This window comes from Spermophilus citellus (genome assembly GCF_964194105.1).
Source record: "Spermophilus citellus genome assembly, chromosome: 18".
NCBI lineage: Eukaryota > Metazoa > Chordata > Mammalia > Rodentia > Sciuridae > Spermophilus > Spermophilus citellus.
In genome coordinates, this window is record NC_138200.1 from 12,092,970 (window position 1) to 12,114,399 (window position 21,430).

Genomic DNA, 21,430 nt, shown 5'->3' on the forward strand with positions numbered 1-21,430 from the left:
ACTTCAGAAACTCAAAGGTTGAATGTTTTCTCTCATATGCAGAAGTTAGAGTAAAATAAAGGAAAGGGGAAGGGAAGGATAGGATACCATAAATAATCAATTGAATATAAATTAATAGATAAACAAAAGGAAGTCTAGTAGTGGAAAGAGAATGGGAGAGGGGAGGGAGGATGGTAAGGAAAAGGGAAGGATCATGAACTGAAATCGATTTCTAAGCATGCATGAGTTTGTTGGGCTGAACCCAATTACTATGAAGAACTATAAAGATCCAATAAAAAAAAAAAATGAAGGGCTGGGGATGTGGCTCAAGCGGTAGCGCGCTGGCCTGGCATGCGTGCGGCCCGGGTTCGATCCTCAGCACCACATACCAACAAAGATGTTGTGTCCGCCGAGAACTAAAAAATAAATATTAAAAAAAATTCTCTCTCTCTCTCTCTCTCTCTCTCTCTCTCTCTCTCTCTCTCTCTCTCTCTCTCTCTCTCCTCCCTCTCTCACTCTCTCTTTAAAAAAAAAAAAAATGAAACATTAGCTTCAGGGTAGGTAGGAAGTATATCTGCTCCGTACACTGCTTCCTCTTAGTGGTTGGAACAGGGCCAGGTGCACAACAGGTGCTTAATAAATAAGTTAATCAATAAATGAATGGCTAAATGTATCTGCCCTTTTTTTGGTCGCTTTTAAAAAATAAGGCAGATCCATATGAAAAATTCACTCACAGCCTTTTGGTAAGCCCCTGTGTTCTCTTTTCCCCCTCTTCACTCTCCCCCCACCCACACTTGGAACTGAACCTAGGACCTCACACATGCTAAGCTATATCCCTAGCCATCACCCGCCCTTTTAAAAGGCAGAAATATGTGTACCAACAGAAAAAAATGTCAAGCTATAAGTGAAAAAAAGCAAATTACAAAATAGTATGTGTAACAGGATACTTTTTTCCCCTCCAGTACTGGGAACTGAAATCAGGGGTGATCTACCACTGAGCTGTATTTCCACCCCACCCCACCCTCAGCCTCACACGCTTTTTGGTCTTTCTGCCTCAGCCTCCCAAGTCACTAGAATTATAGGTATGTGTCACTGTGCCTGGCTGGATACCATTTTTATAAAAAATAAAAGTTTAAAACTTTAAATACATGTATTAATGAGTTTATAGAAAATGAGTTTCAAAAATATACGCACACTCATCACAGTGGTTATCTCCAAAATGTGATTTTGCATCACTTTGTATTACATATGTAATTAATGAACATAAAGAAACTGTTTTTAAATGGCTTGGAGCAACTCCTGAACTCAGGGCCTTGCACATGTAAGCATTCACTCTACACTGGTCTACTTCCTAGCCATACAACAACTTTTGATGGCATACAGAAGCACTTATAACTTTTTGATGTATATATACATTTTGTGTGAAATGGAATTATACTTACCATATATTGTTTTATAACCTGAAACACAATATGATATAAAATGGCTCAAAAATCTATGCATAAAATGAGATAATTTTTAAAATCATAAAGCAGAGATATTCTGTATTGATATTCCTTTTCTCTCTCACCTATGATTTTCTCAACGCATAAAAATTTTGAAATTGGAAGACAATTGTGATATGGTATTTGAAAATGGCATCTAGGGGACTTTGTGCATCCCCAGGAGACAAGGTTTGATGAGGACTATAAGTAAGAAGGTTGAAATCAGCCAGGCGTGGTATGTACACCTGTAATACCAGCTACTTGGGAGGCTAATGGCAGAAGGATGGCAAGCTTGAAGCCAGACTGGGCAATGTAGTGAGTCCCTGTCTCAAAATAAAAAATAAAAAAGGACTGAGGATTTAGCTCAGTAGTTGAGTGCCCCTAGGTTCAACCCCCAGTGCCTTAAAAAGAAAAAACTGAAATCAGACATTAGATGGAGGGGTTAGGAACAGCAGTTCTACAGTTCTCATAATGATCCTTCATGGCCCAGAGGTTGGCTCTCCTCCTACCAATGTGAGATCTGGGGCTCAGCAGCAAAAGGACTTGCCCCCAACTCATAGTGCTGTAGCAAGTATCTGTCCCAAGGCCCATGCCTTTTCAAAACCCCCAGCAGATACTTGAAAATCCAGGAATAATATAGAAATTCACTGTTGCTGATCAAGCACTCCTGTCCAGGCTCTTGTCCGGCTTTGACTTGTATTCACTCCTTGACTCACCCAGCAAGGGACTGGTATTAGCCACATTTAACTCCCCCATACTTTGCGAGGTAATATGAGCCCCATTTCAGGAAGGGAAAGCAAGGTTCTGGACATAAAGCAGCCTGGCAGGGATTTTGTGGGACTTCAGGGAATCTGGGGCCCACCCCGAGGACACTCCATGTGGCATCTGTGGGGGACATAAAGGCTTGGTCCATTACCTTAGGAGGGATGTCCTTGATGGCCATCCCAACTCTGGAGCTGTCCATGGTGGAGGACTATAGGACAGCAGGCCTGTATTGCAGCTCAACTTCACCCTCTGCCCATGCCTGCTTCCTGCAATCCCTCACAGGGCAGGTTTCCAGGGGTACCTCCCGTGCTCCTGGCCTGTAAATCTGACTTGAGTATGTTCCTGGGACCCTAACCTGATACCTGTTCTACCCTTGAGGGCCAGACCAGAAGGCACAGATTTTATCCTGAGGCCATGGAGTTTCACCTAAAGTATGAGGGACAGGTCAGACTTAATTATAGAGAGATTCTGCTGCAGGATCAACTGAGGTATGGGCCAGGACATGAGGCCAGGCAGCTGTGAGGAGGCTGAGGAGCAGAGCTTCAATTCACACCAAAGCAGCGACAGGGAGGAGGAGGCCAATTCCAGCAGTGGCCACTGGGTGGAATAAAGGGACCATAATTTGACACCCAAGCCAAGGGTGACTGGGAATGGGGAGATGCCAGCATCCAGGGCTGTCTTCCATCTGAAATTCACTCTCCATCTCCTAGCTAGTCCACTGGGGTGCCCACTGTAGTTCTCTCAGTCATTTGTTGTACAGGCTGGACATAGTACCTTGGTGCCTCACTCTATGCATTTGAGAAAATGGGGCTAATGCCAGGCCCTTGCTGGGTGGTCGTGAGGCATCCAGGAGTGAACACAAGTCAGAGCCTGGACAGGAATGCTTGATCAGCAACAGTGAATTTCTACATTATTCCTGTCTTTTCTAGTATCTGCTGGGGGTTTTGAAAAGGCATGGGCCTGGGGACAGACACCTGCTACAGCACTGTGAGTTGGGGACAAGTCCCTTTGCTGCTGAGCCCCAGATCTCACATTGGTAGGAGGACAGTGAACCTCTGCACTGTGAAGAATTGTTATGAGAACGAAGTTAAGTAACACTTGGAACATTCCTGGCACACAATGTGAAGTTGGCCAACAGCAGCTGCTGCTGTCGTGGTGATGTGGTGGCGATTCCCACATAGCTCTGCTGGCAGCGCAGACTCAGCAAGGCTGAGCCCCACCCTGCTTAGCATTCGCAGCCTGCTCCTCCTCCACTGTTCTCTCCATAAATGTCATCGCTGCCAGCTGCCCCAGCCAGACAAGGGAAGAACGCTCGCCTGCCTTTTCCCTCCTGCTTCCACTCCCAAGGCTGTCACCAAGACCTGGGCTCTACAATCCCTCCCCAAGTCTCCATCCCTACTGTGTTGGGGCCCACGTACACCATCTCACCCTGAACCTCCTTACTAGTCCTGCTGCCACTGCTGCCTGCACCCCCTCCTACGATGGAGCCAATCCAAAGTCTTTGAGGGCATCTCATTAATTTGCTGAGGCCTAAACTCTTTACTACACTCAGCAGTAGAGGCTAGGCCAGATCCACCTCGTTCACTACTGTACCCCAGGATAAAGCACAGGGCCCAGTACACAGTAGGTGCTCAATCAATACTAGCTGAGTAGCTAGTGGATAAGAACATGAATGTACTCTTGAGCTGGCCATACCAAGAGGAATAAGAACAACAAGAGCACAGGACATAGGCACTTATCACTTTCTACCCTCCAGGCTCTTTTTAGGCCTTTTAAGTGGATTCATTCATTTCATGTTCACACTTATTTTACAGTTGAAGAAACTAAGTGATAGAGAGGTTAAATAGCCTGATCAAGGTCACATAACTGGGGCACAGCAGAGCCAAGACTCAGGGTTAAAGTCACAGCAACCAATCACAAAAGCTTGTCCCCCAGCACCAAATCATCTTGCCCACCCCACTGAGCAGGTCCAGAAACACAAAGGTTAAAACTGGCCCAAGGTTGGGCAGCTGTAAATAAGTACTGTTCCAGAACTTCCTTCTTTTTTGATGAATAAACTGGCATGCAGTTTATAGATCTTCAGTTGCTTGTTTCTTTTCTTTCTTTCTTTTAATATTTATTTTTAGTTATAACAATATCTTTATTTTATTTTTATGCGGTGCTGAAAGATAACCCAGTGCCTCATGAATGGTAGGTGAGCGCTCTACCTCTGAGCCATAACCCCAGCCCCAGCGCCTATTTCTAGGGTTCCTAATCAAAGAAAATTTCTGAGCTCATGTGACTGAGGACCAGACTGTGGTCATGGGAAGCTTAGCAGTCTGGTGGGAGCAGGGCCACCAGTTCTGGGCTTCTGCCCTCTGTCTCATCAGGTGCTCTTTGGGCTTCAGGCCTTAAAACTCACCCTGGGGCAGAAGCTTTCAAACCAGATGGCAGCCTGACAAGGAGGCAGTGCCTCAGGGCCTGCCCCGGGAGTTGGGGGGGAGACCGCGCAGCCAGGACTCAGAGACTCTGCTCCACCAGAGGAGCTCTCCTTTTGTCCAGGATTCAGAAGCAGCTTTCAATAATAGAAAAAAGTTCCAGTCAGAATAACTTGAATATCAGTGCCGTAAGGGATAAATGTCCTTGTCAAGCAAAGTGCCCTACTCATGTCTATCCTGGTGACATTCAGGGGCTTGGATGTAGTAAATTCTGGCACAGGAGAGATAGGAGCTAAGAATCTCTGATGTGTTCAGCCAAGTCCAATGTCAAGGCCACCCTGACGGTTCCTGGCCAGTTCCTTGCTCTGCAAACTAGCTTTGAGTGTGACTTAAACTGGGGCCTGTTTGGCACAGTCCTGTCTCTTGCCATGTGCCCTCCCAATTTCTCCAACTGGAATAGAAATAGGAACACCACCTTGGTCCCCACTGTCTGATAAGCAAGTGTGTGAGGAACTTGTCTCTACTCACCACAGACCTGTCAGGTCCTATCCCTACCTTAGGGAGGGGAAAAAAGGATTTGAAGAAAAGAAATGACTCACCCAAGGATTCCAGTTCAGGTTGGTCTGACTCCAAAACATTCTTTGCACTGCGCCCTTGCCTCCCATGGCCCTGCCTCTTATCCCTCCTCACCTTCATCCACTTGCAGGATGCCCACTTGCAGGCCCAGCTAGCTCTTCCAGAGCTCCCCACTCTCTCAGGCCCCCCAGCTTTGTAGATGCTGTTTCCTCTGCTCCAAATACATCCCCCTCCTGTACCCCATCACCTGCTGACTTCTTCATGCCCTCCATGAAATGATTTGGGCATTGCCTCTTCCAGAAAGCCCTCTGTGGAACCTGGGTCCAGTGCCTGCCATGGGCCCCTCCTCTGAGTTTTTTCCATTTTAGACCAAATGGCTCTAGGGTATGATCATTTGCTTCCTGAACCCTAAAAAGACTTGAAGTTCTTAGGGGTAGGACCCAGGTCTATGGTGCTCCCCACTTGCTATATCTCATGCCCAACAAGGGGAAAGGCACACCATCGGTATTCCAAAAACTACTGACTGAGTGAATGTGTAAGTTGAGAAGCATCTCTCGATGTCCACAATATGCCAGTCCTCCTTTGCAATACTGGGCAGAGCACACAAACAAGGTGAGCCCCTATTCTGAGCTTCAGCTCCTACAGGAAGCCTGACATGATCACTCAGATCTGCACTCCATCCCCACTCTGTGTCATTTCATCCACTCAATAAATCTTTGAGCACTGATTAAGCCAAGGTGGCCGGTGGGGGACAGGGGGCATGGGGTGATACACTGTCCAGCCTCATGGGGCTCCCAAGCACAGGTGCCCAGCCCCTATCACCCAGGCTGGCGGAGGGGCCCTTAATGACTCTTTTTTTGCCATGTGCCAGGCAGGTTCTGAGGCTCCACTTGCTGCCCTCCCTCCCTCACTTGCCCACTCCAAGACCTCTTCCCCATCCCTGGCCCAGACGTACCCGGTTGATGAGCTCGCCAACCATGCCTGTCCAGGAGCCATTGGGTTCAGGCGCCCCATACAGCCCATCCTCCACCAACCGCAGGCGGTAGCGGAAGCGCAGCAGCTCAGCCAGCTCCCGAAGCATGTCCACACAGAAGCCCTCAAAGCGCTCGTTCCCTGACAGGGCCTGGAAGTTGGGTCGTCGCATGACATACGGGTTTTCCTGGGTAAGCAAAGAGAGCAGAGGTCAAAGACTGGATATCTCCAGCTGGACTGGGGATCCCAGAGCCTCAATGAGCCTCAAGGACCTGGACCAGGCAGCCAGAGCAGCAATCTGCTTGCAGAGTTGCGAGGACAGATTCACTGCACACGTCCTCACTTACAAATGCTCCAAGTGGGAAAGGGGCCTGAAATCTGGGAGGAAAGCACATGAACCCTGCCAGCCCCTAGCAGATCATAGGGAGCCATCTTAATCTCCTCAGCCAACCTGATGTTCCTTGGTCTCCAGCTGAAATGCCTATAAGGGAGGAGAGAGATTGGAAGAAAATGGGATTGGATAGAGCTTGTGTCAAACTGGAACAGGGCTTTCTGTTTTTTTAGTTATGAACCACAGAAAAAGAGAGTTTACCTTGCAACTCAAGTCACCCCCAACACATGCACACACATAACTAGACCTAATTCCACAAAGTAGTCCTTGCCCTTAGTGATCATAGACAGTACACTGGTATTTTCTTTTCTGCCCTATTTCATTTTTTCATGCTACCAGGAGTGACTTAATAAGCTGAATTCATGAGCCACCAATGGACCAAAGAATGTGTCCCCTACCAGGATTTAGCTCCAGCCCAGCACTACTATGAGGGAAGCAGGCCTGAGATGCCAGATGGTGCAATTTCAACAGAATTTGGAAATCTAGATTGTTTCGTAAAATCTCCTGATTATAAATGTTAGCAACTAATTCAAATTCTAATACCATTTATTTTAATGCTCTGCAGGCCAAACACACACACCTGCCAGTTTGTAATCCCTGGCCTTTTGCTACACAGATGCTTATTTCTGAGGGTTGTAAGCAAGTTTACTGACCCCATTGTGCCAAAGAAACACAAAAGCAAAGAGAACATCCCAAATGCTAGTAAGACAAGTAATGAGGAGATGATTATACAAAAGGGAAACCTATCTTGACACAGTGATTGTCTAAATGGTTGTTGTACAGTGTCTCTTTGGACTAATGAGTGAAATAACTTAGGAAATAACCAGTAGAAAATTTTGGTCATAACATCCATGATGATTACCGTGTATTTAGTTATGAACCACAGTAAGAGAGAGTTTACCTTGCAATTAAGCACCTTGTAATAAGCACCAGCTGCATGTGTTCTCTCCATTACCTCACTTTAGTTCCTCACAGATACCTTACACTAAAACAAGCAATATTAGGTGTGTGTGTGTGTGTGTGTGTGTGTGTGTGTGTGTGTGGTGGCTCATGCCTGCAATCCTTCAGAAGGCTGAAGCAGGAGGATTGCAAGTTTAAGACCAGCATGAGCAATTTAGTGAGATCCTGTCTCAAAATAAAAAATAGTAAGGGCTGGGGATTTATTTCAGTGGTAGAGTGCCCTAGATTCAATCTCAAGCATCCCTAAATAAATAAATAAATAAGCAATATTAGACTCATCTTTACACATGTGTACACTGAGGTTCCTAAAGGGCATGACCTGTCACCATTTATAATTAGTGAGCTCTGTGACAGATGAGAACATAATATTTTGCTGCCTCTTCCAGGTACAGTCTTCCTTCCCATTACTTGGGCCAAGCTGGCCTGATGACTTGCTTTGGCCAACAGAATGTGTGAATTCTAGAGCCTCTGCTTTCAGAACAGTTCTCAGGGATACCCTTGTAAAGAAATCCAGGCTAGCCTGCTGGATGATGAGTAGACCAAGGCGGGCCAGCCAAGAGCCAGCACCTAGAGGCATCTGGCCCTTCCTGTGAAATCTGGCCACCAACTGAATACAGCCACAGTGAGCCCAGACAAGACCAGCCAAGAGCTGCCCACTTAACCCACAGAATCTCAAGAACTAATGAATCATTATTATTTTAAGTCTTTGAGTTTGGAGGTGGTTTGTTACATAGCAATAGATAGAATGACCTCCCACGAAGCCTCCTGTCATGGGCGCTGGACTCCAGGAGACCAGAGGCCCATAGCTGAGGGACAACCGGATGGGGGAAGTCAGTATTTCTCTTTCTCTACCAAGCTGCCTTTTCAAATCCGAAAGTGTGGAACTGGGAGCAGGAATGTGAGATAATACTAATAATAGCAGCAGCAGCTAGCATTTCTTGTGGGCTTGCTGTGTGACAGCTCTTCTGTCAGTGTGGGAGGTCGGTATTATTACCTCTGCTTTAGAGATGAGGACACTGAGGTCCAGAGAATGAAGTCATAAGTAACTCAGTAGGACAAGTCAGTCTGATTCTAAAGCTCTGCTCCACCTATGCTAGACTGAGCTCAACTGGACAGAATCATAATGTGGACATGGGAGAAACCAGACACAGAGACGGGGCTCTGGGTCAGGTACCAAAATTAGAGGCTCAGAAATCAAGAATTCTAAGAGAAGTACCCATGTTGGAGCTGGAAGGCTTTCATACAGCCTTCTTGGTATACAGGGGAGGAAAACGAGGCTTAGGAAGGTAAAGCGTCTAGCACAAGGACACACAGCTAAAGCAGAGCCACGGAAGGGATACAGGACAAAGCTGAGATTCACAACCCAATGTGCACTCTGAAGCCCTTGTTCCTTCCACTATGCCAAGCTGATCTTCAAATTCAATATTGAGGAAATTGGGTTTAAGGTCTCAGAATCAGAGTCTGAGCTTATAGAGACAAAAACAGAAACTGGGTCCTAAGATAGAACTCAGGGTAAGAAAACAATGATCTAAGATTCAGAGCCCTGGACCCTCCCAACCAAAGGTTTTTAAGAAGCCCCTAATCCAATATCTTCAGGTTTCTGCAAAGAGAGTCTAAGGTGAAAGTCCTACACGGCAAGCAGGCAGTGGGGCACTGTGAGTCTGTCTCTAAGAGCTCCCCTTGAATGGTGTGCATCTACAGCCAAAAACAGGTCCAGGAAAGTCATCACAGCAGTGCCTGTGGTGGGAACAATGACTGAAACAACTTAATTTGAGACAAGATAAGGAGATCATCGATGTCATAAAAGAATCCCAGGCAACTACTAAAATAGCAAAGTCTGTAAGATATATTAAGAGGAAAAAAACAAGCTACAGAACAATGTGTACAATATGCTATTCTTTGTGACAGAAAGAACAGGGATGTGATTGTACATGCACAGACATTTCTAGAAGGATGGTGGCCTCTGAGAAAAGAAAAATGAGGGACTAGGGAGGGAAGGGGGCTGATTTCTCACTCCTTACCCCCTTTATCCTTTAAATTCTATTTTACCTAGATTTTCATTATCTCTGTCCCTCCCTCAAGGTCATGAATTTTTTAAACTAAAGTCTGATATTTAAAAGTCTATGGAAATGCAGCTGGGGGTGGGGGGGACATGCCTCCTGTAATCCCAGCAGCTCAGGAGGCTAAGGCAGGAGGATCCCAAGTTCAAAGTTAGCCTCAGCAACTAGTGAGGCCCTGTCTCAAAATAAAAAATAAAAGACTGGTGATGTGACTCTGTGGTTGGTATACGGAAATGCAAAAGGTCAAAAAAGGCCAAAGCAATCCTAAAGATCATCAAAACTGGTAGATAACTCCACACAAAGTTAACATTTAAATTAAGCTATAATTTTAAGACAATGTGGTATTAGAAACAGAGGGGCAATGGACAATTAAATGGAGTATCAGGAAAATCATGCATAAATGAATATTGATTTATGATAAAGATAAGACTTCAGGGAAGAGGGACTGGGGTTGTGGCTCAGCGGTAGAGTGCTCGCCTAGTACATCCGAGGCCCTGGGTTCGATCCTCAGCACTATATAAGAATAAATAAATAAAATAAAGATATTGTGTCCAACTACAACTAATAAATAAATAAATATATATATTTTTTAAAAAGACTGTGGGGAAGAGAGGAAAATGTTCATTTTAATAAACGGTGCTATTCAGCTGTGTGTGGTAGCATGCATCTATGATCCCAGTTACTCAGGATGCTGAGGCAGGAGGATCAAAAGTTTGAAGCCAGCCTCAGTGACTTGGTGAGATCCTATCTCAAGACAAATTTTAAAAGACTAAGAATGTAGCTTAGTGGTAGAATACTTGCCTAGAATATGCAAGGCCCTGGGTTCAATTCTCCAATACCTACACACACAGACACAAAAATGGTACCATTCAATTAAACATCCATGTGGGAAAAAAAATGTATTCTAATCACCTCCCACTTCACATGATTCATAGAAATCAATTTCAGATGGAACACAGATTTAAACGTTAAAGGCAAAATTATTAAGTTTTCAGAAAATAAATAAAATACCTGCATAACCTTGTGGTAAACAAGGAATTCTTAAATTCTAAAACATTAACCAAAAAAATGCATAAAATAGATCTTAGTAAAATTAAAAATTAAGTCTTCTTATCAAAATATACAACTGAGAATTAAAAAAGTAAGCCATAAAAGGAGAGCCAGTATTTGCAATACACATATCTCACCAAGAACTGGAATCCAGAATATATGAATAACTCCAAAATCAATAAAAAGGTAATATATCCCAATTTTTAAAAAATAGACAAAGACTTGAGCAAGAACTCAAAGAAGGATTTCCAAATAGCTGATAAACACAAAAAAGTGATCAAGTGCAAATGAAAACTACCACATATCACTGGTACCTATTAATATATTCACCACTGGGGACAATGAAGAGCAACTGGAACTGTCAATCATACACTGCTCAGGGAATGCAGTGGTGCAAACACTTGGAAAACATTTTTGCAGTAGCTAAGAAGCTGAAACATGCACCTGTGACCCAGCAACTCTCCCTGAAACATCCGCCATAGACATTCCAGTACAAGTTCATGGGAGAGAATGTAACTAGTAGTACTGTTCATAACAGTGAAAATCAGAAATAATTCAAATTTCCACCTACATTTGATGGGTAAGTAAACTGTAACTTTGTATCACAGAACATACAAGTCTAAACTACATGCAATGATGGGAGTGAATCTCATAAACATAAAGTTTATGAGCAAAGGGAGTCAGACATAAGGGTTACCAGTATGATGTCACTTATATTAAGTTCATAGGCAGGCAAAGCTACTCTGGTGAGGGAAGTTGAGAGGTGGGCAGGTTAGTGACAGAAAGGGGCACAAGGAGCTTTCAGGAGTTGGGGGCTGGTTGCATAGATAGCATGAATATGTTCAGATTTTGAAAATTCTGTGAAGTTACATTTACAATTTCTGCAAGTTTCTATGTGCATGTTATATTTCAAAGTCTCTTGAGGTTGGAGATGTAGCTCAGTGGTGGGACACTTGCCTATCATGTTCAAGTCTCTAGGTTCCATGCCCAGCACCGCAAGGGGAAAAAAATCTCCTGAAAGTAAAAACAAAATTAAAGGAGGATGGTTCTAGAACATGCTTCAAAAGCTGATTGCCCTGGACTCAAATCCATGTCTGTGACTTCCTGGAATACAGTTATATGACCTTGATCTAGCCCAGCCCCACTGTGTTATGAATACTGTGAACAGCAGTGCCAGGCCCAGAATACCACCCTGAAGACTCAAGAAGCATCAGAACCTGGGGCAATAGAGTGCAAAGGATGGGCATATAGGTTTTGTCAACCTAAATCGGCTCTACTCTCTACTATCTTCTCGCTGTGACCTTTGGCATGTCACTTAACCCCCCCTGTGTCTTTAGTTTCTTCATCTGAAAAACAGGGTCATAAAGATACTGATTGCAGGGCTGCTATGGAAATTGAGTAACACCAGAGAAGGACTGTGCACAGTGCTCAGAGGTGTTGGCCACAGTGGCAGCTATTTTCTTCGTGGATGCAAGTACAAGAGGGTGCGGAAGGGTGAGGGAGAGCACTGGTGCACCTGGCGGTCTTGTATGCTGGGCACTGCAGGGACGAGCACATGTACTGCTCCTGTGGCCTCTTGAGGTGGCCCACTGGGCTCATTTTACAGATGAAGGTATGGAAACTGGATAGTTAGAGAGCTTGAATGGGAGCCAGGAATGGATTAAGGTCTGACTGCCCCCCAGTAGGGGCACATACTGCCATCCAGTCACCAAAGACTGGAGTGAGGCCACAGACTGAGGAAAAGAATCATCAGAACTAACTATGTGCCAGAGCCTGAGGCTGGGCTGAGGAAGGCAGGTCCCAGCCCAACCTCATCTCCTCAGGACTTCTACACCCCCACCTCACGCAACCTCAGAGCCAGCTCACCCTCTGCAGCTCCAGAGCTGAGTGCCCCTATTATGGTTTAGATATGATATGTCCCCCAAAAGCTCATGTGTGAGACAATACAAGGTTTAAAGGTGAAATGATTTGGCTATGAGAGCCTTAAGCCAATCAGTAAATTAATCCCCAGATGGGGATTAACTGAGTAGTAACTGAAGGCAGGTAAAGTGTGGCTGGAGGAGGTGGGTCACGGAGGGCATATCTGGCAAGTGGAACGCGCCCCCGGCCCGCCCTCTCTCCTTTCTGGGTGCCATGTTCTCAGCTGCTTTCCTCCACCATACCCTTGCACCATGATGTTCTGCCTCACCTCAAGCCCTGAGGAATGGAGCTGGCGATCTAAGGACTAAGACCTCTGAAACCGTGAATCTCAAATAAACTTTTCCTCCTCCAATTGTTCCTGTCAGGACTTTTGGTCACAGTAACACAAAAGCTGACTAAAACAGCTCCCACCCCAGAGACAGCTCCAGCCTGCACCCCATCACGTGGCCTCCTCCGCTCTCACCCAGCTGGTCCTGTCTGCCCTGCTTCTTAACATCCTCATCAGACTCCCCTTCCTCCCACCCAGGCGTGTTCTCTCCAGCATCCTCCAATGTGGACCCAGGAGCTCTCCTGACATCAGAATCTGGCGCTGCCCTTCCTGCTCAGCACTCTCTTCCAAGTAAAGAGCAAGCATAAGCAGGCCTCCAGAGACTCCTCCCTTCTTCTGCCCCACAGCCCCCCTGAACCACATCTATCCCATCATGATCCACACACTTCATGTTTTCAGGTGCCAGGCACTTTCCTAGGCCCTGAGGACAGAGTAGGGAATGAGACAAGTCCTGACCCACATCTGGCCAAGGTATCAGTGACTCATACCTGAATCCCCATGTTTCTGACACAGGCCCTGCCCAAAAACCCATGTCAGAAACTGGTGAATGCTGTAGGTGTGACTCAGTGGCAGAACACTTGCCTAGATGTGTGAGGCCCTGGGTTCTATCCTCAGCACCACAAAAAGAAAGGAAACACATCCTGTTGTACACATGGAGGCCACTGTCTCCCATCCAAACTAACAAACATCCAGAGGCCCCCGCTCCTGCTGCTCCTGCTTCCAGGATGTTCTGCACCATAGTCCTATGCAACTTCCAAAACCCCATCTGACGCCACCTCTTCTTGAGGCTTTCCTCAGGCTGCTGCAGCTGCATCAGTTCCTCCTTTGTCAGGAAACCCCTCAATACCCTGGGTTGCAAGGACTGTATTCAGGGTGAGATCACCTCCCCAGTGCCACCTGAGAGCACCTATGACTTATTTCTGTGCCTCCAGAATTTGTGTGAAGGCCAGGCACATAGCAGCTTTAGAAATATTTGTGGAATGGGTGAGTGAACCAACCCATCAAGAGGAAAATGAACCTCAGAAAGAGAAGAATAATATCAGCTCTCAGGCTTTGGGGAAAAGAAGGGAGAATGTGAGAGACTCAGAGCCAGGTCATGGCTTGGTTCACCTGACATCTTCTTCCTGAACTCTGACCCTTGTTCCCCAAGGACCTCTGTGCTTCTGCCTCCAGGCGCCTTCAGGGACTGATTACACATTACACGCACAGAGGTGCCCACTGCTTCATGCCAGCCCAGCCCTCAGGGTCCCTTGGTGAGGCTATTAGGAAGTGTCTGGTTTCCTGTCTGCAGGCCATCTGTCCCTTTGCAACAGGCTCACTGGCCCTTCTCCAGAGAGATTCCAGTTCCACTTTAGATCAGGAGTTTCCTTTTTAGAAACCAAGGGAAGAACTCTGTGATTTGATACTTATGGGACCCCTGACATCCTGTGGAACCTTCTAGAAATCCTCTTTGAACCTTGGCCTCCACAGCTATTAGCAGCCCCCTTGGACAAGGGAAGCCAGCAGGCTCTGGACTTGGCTGCTATGAAGAGTGTGGCTGCCCAGCATGTCCTGTCTTCAGGCGCAGCTGCTCAGGGAAGCCCCTTCTCACCAGGCCCTGTGCGTCAGAACCTCCCTGACTTTATGGGAGGCAGCAGGGTGCAAAAGGGAGGGCGCAGACTCTAAGCCTGACACTTGGGCCCACTAGGGCTCATTGCATGACATCTCCTTACTATCAAAAGAGAGGAAATAAAATCAACCTCACAGGCTACTGTGAGGACTCAAGAGCGATATCTGTAAGGGCCCAGCACAGTGCCTGGTACAGTGGATGATCACTGACACCCCAAGACCCCTCCACCCTTGACTTGATAAAATGCAGGAATAGAAACCTGAAGGCTACAGAACAATTTATTTATCTGGTCTTCAGGTATGGAGAGGACTGGAGCTTCCGAGCACAGCACTTAATATTCAGACTCTGGATCCTTAAAAACATAGCTTCCAGTACTGGCTATGTCATGTATTTGTGCTGTGTCCCTGGGCAAGTTGCTTTACCTCTCTGATCTTTAGCTTCCACATCTTGGGATGGATACTAAATAAGTTGGCATGTGTCAACATACTACGTTGGCAAGTGTAACAAAACAACCATTGTAGAAATTACTATATGGAGAACCCACCATAGGCCAGACATGTGAAGAGCCCAAGGCTGAATCTGGCTCCCATGTGGTTAGGATGATGACACCTGATCACAGTTGGGAGTTAGTGGATACATGGGCCACATCCCCTGATAGCTGGTACAATGTAACCTATGCCAGTAAAGTATCCCTCCACCTCAGAGAGAGCTGGCATAAAGCTGGACCACTCCTCAGGGAAGGCCCAACATTTGGACCCTTTAACCTACAGCACCCTCCTTCCCCAGGGCCACTCACCAGAATGGTTGTGACCACCAGTGTCTTGTTGGCCAGCGTCTGTGACAGGTTGATGTCCAAGGTGGTAGCATTCATGGCCAGGGTCCGGTTAGAGTACCACACCCCTATCTAGGGGCAGAGAGGGCGCCATCAGCCCCAGGCCCTGCCCAGGGACACAGCAGTCTCTAGACCCACCCCACCCAAATCCCAGCAAGGCTCTGACATCACCCTGGGCCTGCTCACCTCACGGTGGCCCTGCCGGGACTTCTCTAGGATGCGCAGGGTGTAGTTGGTCCTCTGCCCTTTGCTGTTGAACTCGACCCGCCCGGTCAGCCCATCATACTCTACCTAGCAGGGCGGGAGGTGGGGCAGAGGGAGGGGTGGCAGGGCCCATAGATGGGCAGAAAGACCCAGTGGAGACGAGACAACCACAGAAATGGGAAGGGAAGGAACAGGAGAGGGACCAGGAAAGGGATCACAGTCAAAAAAGAAGACAGCACACAAGGAAACAAGGGGATATGGCACAAGGAAGCAGACCAGGAGCAAGACAGTAGGACCCAGAGAGAGCATACAGCCCAGACAGGCAGAGTACAGTTGGGAATGGACAGACAAGATGCAAGAATGAGGAGGAGGCCCAGAAGAAGCCCAAAGGCGGTAGGTAGGCGGGGTTGGAGGTAGGGGAGAGGGCAGAGGGCCGCAGGGTGGACATGGTGAGTGTCCCCGTCGGAGGTGACCACTGCCCACCTCCCACATGCTCTCTGCTCCCGGCTCACCATGCGCAGGTAGTTCATGAGGCTGGTCCCATGGGGCCAAATGTTGGCCGATGTACAGGCCAGCGGCTTGACACCAATCTCCTGGCTGCGGTTCAGCTCTCGGACGGCGCTCACCACCACATGCACGGCATCGAACATCAAGGCAGCTGACAGCTGGAGTGAGCAGAAGCAGGTAGGAAGAGAAAGAGGCAGTTTAGCTGGGCGGGGGAGCCTTGAAGCCCCTCATGGATGGTTCCTGTCTTCACAGGAATGGGAAACCAGGGGGTCAGGAGGGAGGAAGGAGCTCTGGTCTCCCTTGGGACATGTGGATGACAATGGGGAAGTGTTTTTTTGTCCCAAGCCTTGGTAGGAATAGCTCTGCCAGACTGTGTATGGCCAAGTCTCCCTAGGGAAGGCACATCTGAGAGGGTTTGCCTGGAGGGTCAGATGTGTCTCCCACAGAGGGAGGCACGCCAGCAGACCTATGTCTGCATGATCAATGCAGGTGAGGAAGACAGCCCCTGCCCTGTTTTGAGTGTGTCTGGAGTATGCAGGGTGGGTGTGGGATCAGGGAGGCAGGGACTCTGATGGAGGCCCAGGTCTGCTGTTTCCTGATGCTATGGCCATGTCCCTACCATTCTCTAAGCCTTAGTTTCCTCCCCTATAAAATGGGAATAGCAGTAGTAACCACCTCTGAGAACTACTGTGGGACTAGAGGGAGAGAAAGCTCATAAAATGCTCAGAACCGGGCCTGGTACACCATGAGTGTTCTATATGCCCTGGCTACTAAGCTGTGACTGTGGCAGGTGCATGCATGTGTACGTGTAAGCATGTGCCTTATCTGGGCTGGTATGAAGGGCTGAGTGTGCCATTTGGTATGTACAGGGGTGAATACTAATGTACCTCTGCCTGTGTCAGTGTGTGATGTCTCTGCATACACACATTGTGACTGCACATCTTGGCATCTGTGGGTACTTTAGTGCAGGCAGAAGTGTCTTAGTATCTTGGCATATGAATAGGTGTCTATGAACAAATACACATAAATAAGCCTCTTTTGTATGTTTGCATTTATTACATATATTATCAGACACCTACCATGAGCCAGGCTGTTTTAGGTGCAGGGGGTACAATGGTGAGCAAAATGGACAGAAATGCCTGCCCTCGTGGAAGTTATAGTCTACAGATCTTCATCTATATGTAAGTAGAATATCAAGTGAGCCACATGGTGATTAAATATTAGTGCTGCAGGGAAGAAGGCAGCAGGGAAGGGAGCTAAAAAGTGGCTGCTTTCCATTTTAAAGATAGAGGAACCAAGGAAGGTCTTACAGCCAGGAGGATATCTGAGCACACACCTGGAGATGAGGGGCAGCCAATTGTTCTGTGGGAAAGTGCATGGGAAGCAGAGGGAAGGACGTATCAAAGGCCAGAGATGTGCATATACTGGGGCAGCAGAGGCACTACAAGGAGGCTGGTGTGGCTGCAGCAGTGTGGGAAGCAGGGAAGAGGAGGACACGGGTTAGACTTGTCACAGCATCATATTGAAAGGCCTCTTGGGTGCCAGAGGGTTCTGAGTATGATCTCAGTAAGGTCTGAAAGGGGCCCCTGGAAGCATCTGTGCAGTGTGTCTGGGTGTTTCTGCTCACCGCGGGGCCTGGGTAGGTGCTGGCTTCACAGTTCTCCCTCCAGGACATGTTGAGGCTGCGTACAAACTCAGGATAGAAGGGGTGGGAGGTGTTGAACATGGAGAAGCCCAGGATATTGGAAGAGTCCTCCACAATGCCATCCAGATGCAGGATAGGGAAGTCCTAAGACCAAGTAGAGGTGGTAAGTGCCGGGGCTAAATCCCAAGTGGGGCAGACACGGTGGGAGGTGATTGGGGGCTGGCAGGGGTACGCACCATGGTGGTGAGGATGTACTTGTAAAATGCTGAGGTCATTCCCAGCTCCGAGGCCTGGAGAACACAGAAGCCAAGAGGTGGCATGAGAGGTGGAGGTCCAACAGGCAGCAATCAGGGAACCCAAGAAAGGAAGAGAGATTTAGTGATAGGCCTGACAAGATCCAATAGGAAACACAGTAAGAGACACTCAGAAACAGAAAGACAGAGGAGACAGGTGAGGGCAGAGGGAGATCTCGATCCCTTGGTGCCCCAGGTGAGCAGAGATTTGTTAGAGGAGACAATAGGGCCCCCAAATGCCTACTGTTCCTCATAAAGGAACTTGGCAGACTTCCTTCTGGAAATGAAGGAAAACCTCAGAAACAGGCTGGACGAGGACAGGAACTTAACCTTAAACCTCACATTGCCCAAAAGGTGTTGAGCTGCTAATGTGTAGGACTCAGCCCCATCACATATGAGCTCAGAAAAGCACTACACAACCAGAGGTCACTCATTTTAATCCTGAGGTTCGTTTTTTGAGTTCCCTTTCTTATAGTCCTCAAGAACAAGGCTAGAAGACCTCTCCACACCATGAGTGCCCACTCCTGACCTGCCATGAGAATTATTACAGGGCATCAACTTGTATTTCCTGCATGGCAGGAGCTGAGGGTTACATGTGGCTATCAGGGAAGGGCAAGGTGAGAGAGAAAGAAGACCACACATAGCTCCACCAGAGGGACTAGGCTGCCTGCCCAGACCGGCCTGCCTCCTGAGCCTGAAACCTTTTCCCTAAGCCATCCTGCCTCCAGAGTCCACTTTCACTTCTTTCTGTGGGCTATTATCAGCAATGACATATGGTTTTAATTAAAAAAAAAAGCGGAGAAAAATAATACAAATTTGATTATGAAGAAAAATTAAGAACAGGGAAGCAAATCAATGATTAATGAGTGTGGATCACTGGTAGACAGAATGTGCTGAGCCCCCGGGGGAAGGTCCTATTGCTCTGGGCCCTCCTGTGTGTCCTTGAGCCAGTACTCCCCACAAACTTCAGCTTCTTCATCTACCAAATGCTCATGACAATTGTCTTGCAGAGTGACAGTCAAATTAAAGATGCACAGTAAGTACCTTACCTCAGTACTGTGCTAAACACTTTCCCAGCCATTCACTCACCAACCCTCACTACAAGCCACTGAGGTAGGAACTATCACTGTCCTTACTTCCTAGAAAGACAAGGTGACTGTCCAGGACCACATGTCAAGGGAGCAGCCAGGCCAGGCAATGAGACTTATAATCATCAGTTGCATGTAAGAAGAGGGTCTTGATATCCTCTTCCATCATTGAGTACCCTGAGCATTGAGTGATGTGGTCACAGTTACCAAGGTTTCTGACCCTGGTCCTTTGAAATGAGAAACAGTGGAGAGGGCCCACCTTGCGGAGGACAAGGTGGGAGATGGACGCATTGGCATCAATGATGATGGTAGACACTTTGTCATCTCGGATCTCCTTGAGCAACGGTGTGGGGTCCCGACTGTCATCCAGCATCCTCACAGACAGCGTCTCCTTGGAGATGAGGAAGCCACGCACCAGTTCCTCCAATCGCAGCAGGCCTGAGGGAGGGTCAGGCCTTGGCTTAGGCCCTGCTTTCTGAGTGCCAGACACGGGGCAGACACTCCTTTCTCCTCCCCAACACAGGGCAGCAGGTAGAGAACTAGAGGGCATGCCAAGAAGATGGTATGGCTGTCCCCAGTGCAGCTGGGGCCTCAGGGCACTGGGCTCAGGGACCTAATGCCCAGATCCTTCCCAAGTAAAATCTCAGCCTAGACCCCTCCCCAGATCTCCAAACGCCTCTCCCACACTTTCACTGGGATGTATGACATCACATTCAACATCCCTGTTTTCTTGCCAAAACCACATTACCCTGCCCCATTTTCCACCTTTGGGTGAACAGCAACTGCAGCCTGACAGTGGCTCAGGCCAGACCTCGATGGAAGGCTGGCTTTTTCTCGCTCCACCTCCCTCACCCACACTTAGCCCATCCAGGCTCTCCTTTCAAAACACTTTAGAACCCATTCCGCCATCCCACTATCACTACCTGACCCAAGCCCACAGCCATCTCTTGCCTCTTGCAAGAGCCACATTGGCTCCTATAAGTTTGTTTCTTACACAGCAGCCAAAATGATGTCAGTAGGTGGCCTCCTGCTCTGCATCAAGCCCTTTGATGGCTCCACATCTCTTCTCCCTGTTACTCACACAGCTCTGGCCACAAACACCTCCTTGCTGCTCTGCACACACAATAGTCACGCTTCTGTACTGTGGCCTTGGCCCTGGCTGTTCCCTCTATCTGGAACTCTCTTCTCTCAGGTCCCCATCTTCTCCAGGCCTTACTCAAAATCACCTTCTCAACAAGGTCCGAACCCACCATTTCAGGACTGAGACCATCATTTTGTTTAAAAATGTCCTCCACGCCCCCTCCAGATTCCCAATCCTTATTACTGGCTGCCATGTCCTCACAGAGCTTACTGTGTCTAAGCATAGAAAGTGCTTATTTACAGTGTTTATTGCCTAACACCTCTCGGAATGGAGGTTTAACAAAGAGTGATTTCTGTCTGCCTCACTCACTGGGGGTCACTAACACCAACAGTGTCTGGCACCCATCAGATGCTCGGTGAGCCCCCTTGGAAACAGGAATTCCTTCCAGAGGTTACAGAGCACAATCTGCCCTCTTTCAAGCTCCACACCTACCAGACTGACCACTTGGATGTCTAAGACACACTTGCTATACCCAGCATGTGCTCCTCGAGCTGACTGTTGTTCTCTCTGTTGCCATGGCTGACCCTGGCCTCCCCACCCTCCTCTATTCCCTCAATCCACCTTGGTTCTCTATTCTGATTTCTACCACCTGGGCCCCAAACCACATTATCTTTCCTTGCTTCTTATTGGTCTCCCAGTCTCATGTGTCCTTCTCCAACCCACTCTCTTCCTATAACATGAAACTGGCTGTGTGCCCTTGCCCTATTCTGCTTAGAAAACTTCCATGGCTCACTTGCCTCCTGCTTCACTGCTCTTATACTCCAGCCAGGAGCATTCCTGAGCATCTCAGAGAGCCGCCTCTGCCCCTGCCAAGCCCTCTGTTTGGAATATGCCCTCCAAGTTCAGCTTAGATGTCCTCTTCTCAGACACAGGCTCTGAACCTCCCAGATAGGTTGGGGCCCTCCCAGAGGCCCCACACACCAGTCTGGGTCCCAAAAATTCCATGACCTGCAGCCTCCCCTAGATAGAGTCTTGTGCAGGCAGAGACCTGCCTAGCACTGTTCCCTGCCAATCCCCCCAGGGCCTAGCAGTAGGTTGGACGAAGCAGGTACTCAGTGACCATTTGTGGACCAACTGGGAACCTCTGGGGAAAGAAGGGGTCTGTGGAACCAGAGGTCTTAGTTCCTAAAAGGGAAAGGGACAGTGGGGACTACTAGGAAAGCCTAATACCCAGGTTGCCCAGGGCTCCTAGCCAGGGGGGACTGAACA

The 21,430-nt window shown here is 47.8% G+C and overlaps 1 protein-coding gene across 2 annotated transcripts in view; it reads right to left on the bottom strand.

The window, feature by feature from the left end:
* GRIK5 (glutamate ionotropic receptor kainate type subunit 5) overlaps positions 1-21,430 on the bottom strand; it is a 59,171-nt gene that overhangs the window by 29,311 nt on the left and 8,430 nt on the right. For both annotated transcript variants that reach the window (XM_081274861.1, XM_081274860.1), the window contains exons 6-12: positions 19,340-19,518; positions 17,936-17,989; positions 17,682-17,843; positions 16,060-16,212; positions 15,530-15,634; positions 15,308-15,415; positions 6,177-6,380 (exon numbers count right to left, since the gene is read on the bottom strand). In XM_081274861.1, coding sequence (XP_081130987.1) covers positions 6,177-6,380; positions 15,308-15,415; positions 15,530-15,634; positions 16,060-16,212; positions 17,682-17,843; positions 17,936-17,989; positions 19,340-19,518 — 965 coding nt within the window. The remainder of the gene's footprint in view (positions 1-6,176; positions 6,381-15,307; positions 15,416-15,529; positions 15,635-16,059; positions 16,213-17,681; positions 17,844-17,935; positions 17,990-19,339; positions 19,519-21,430) is intronic.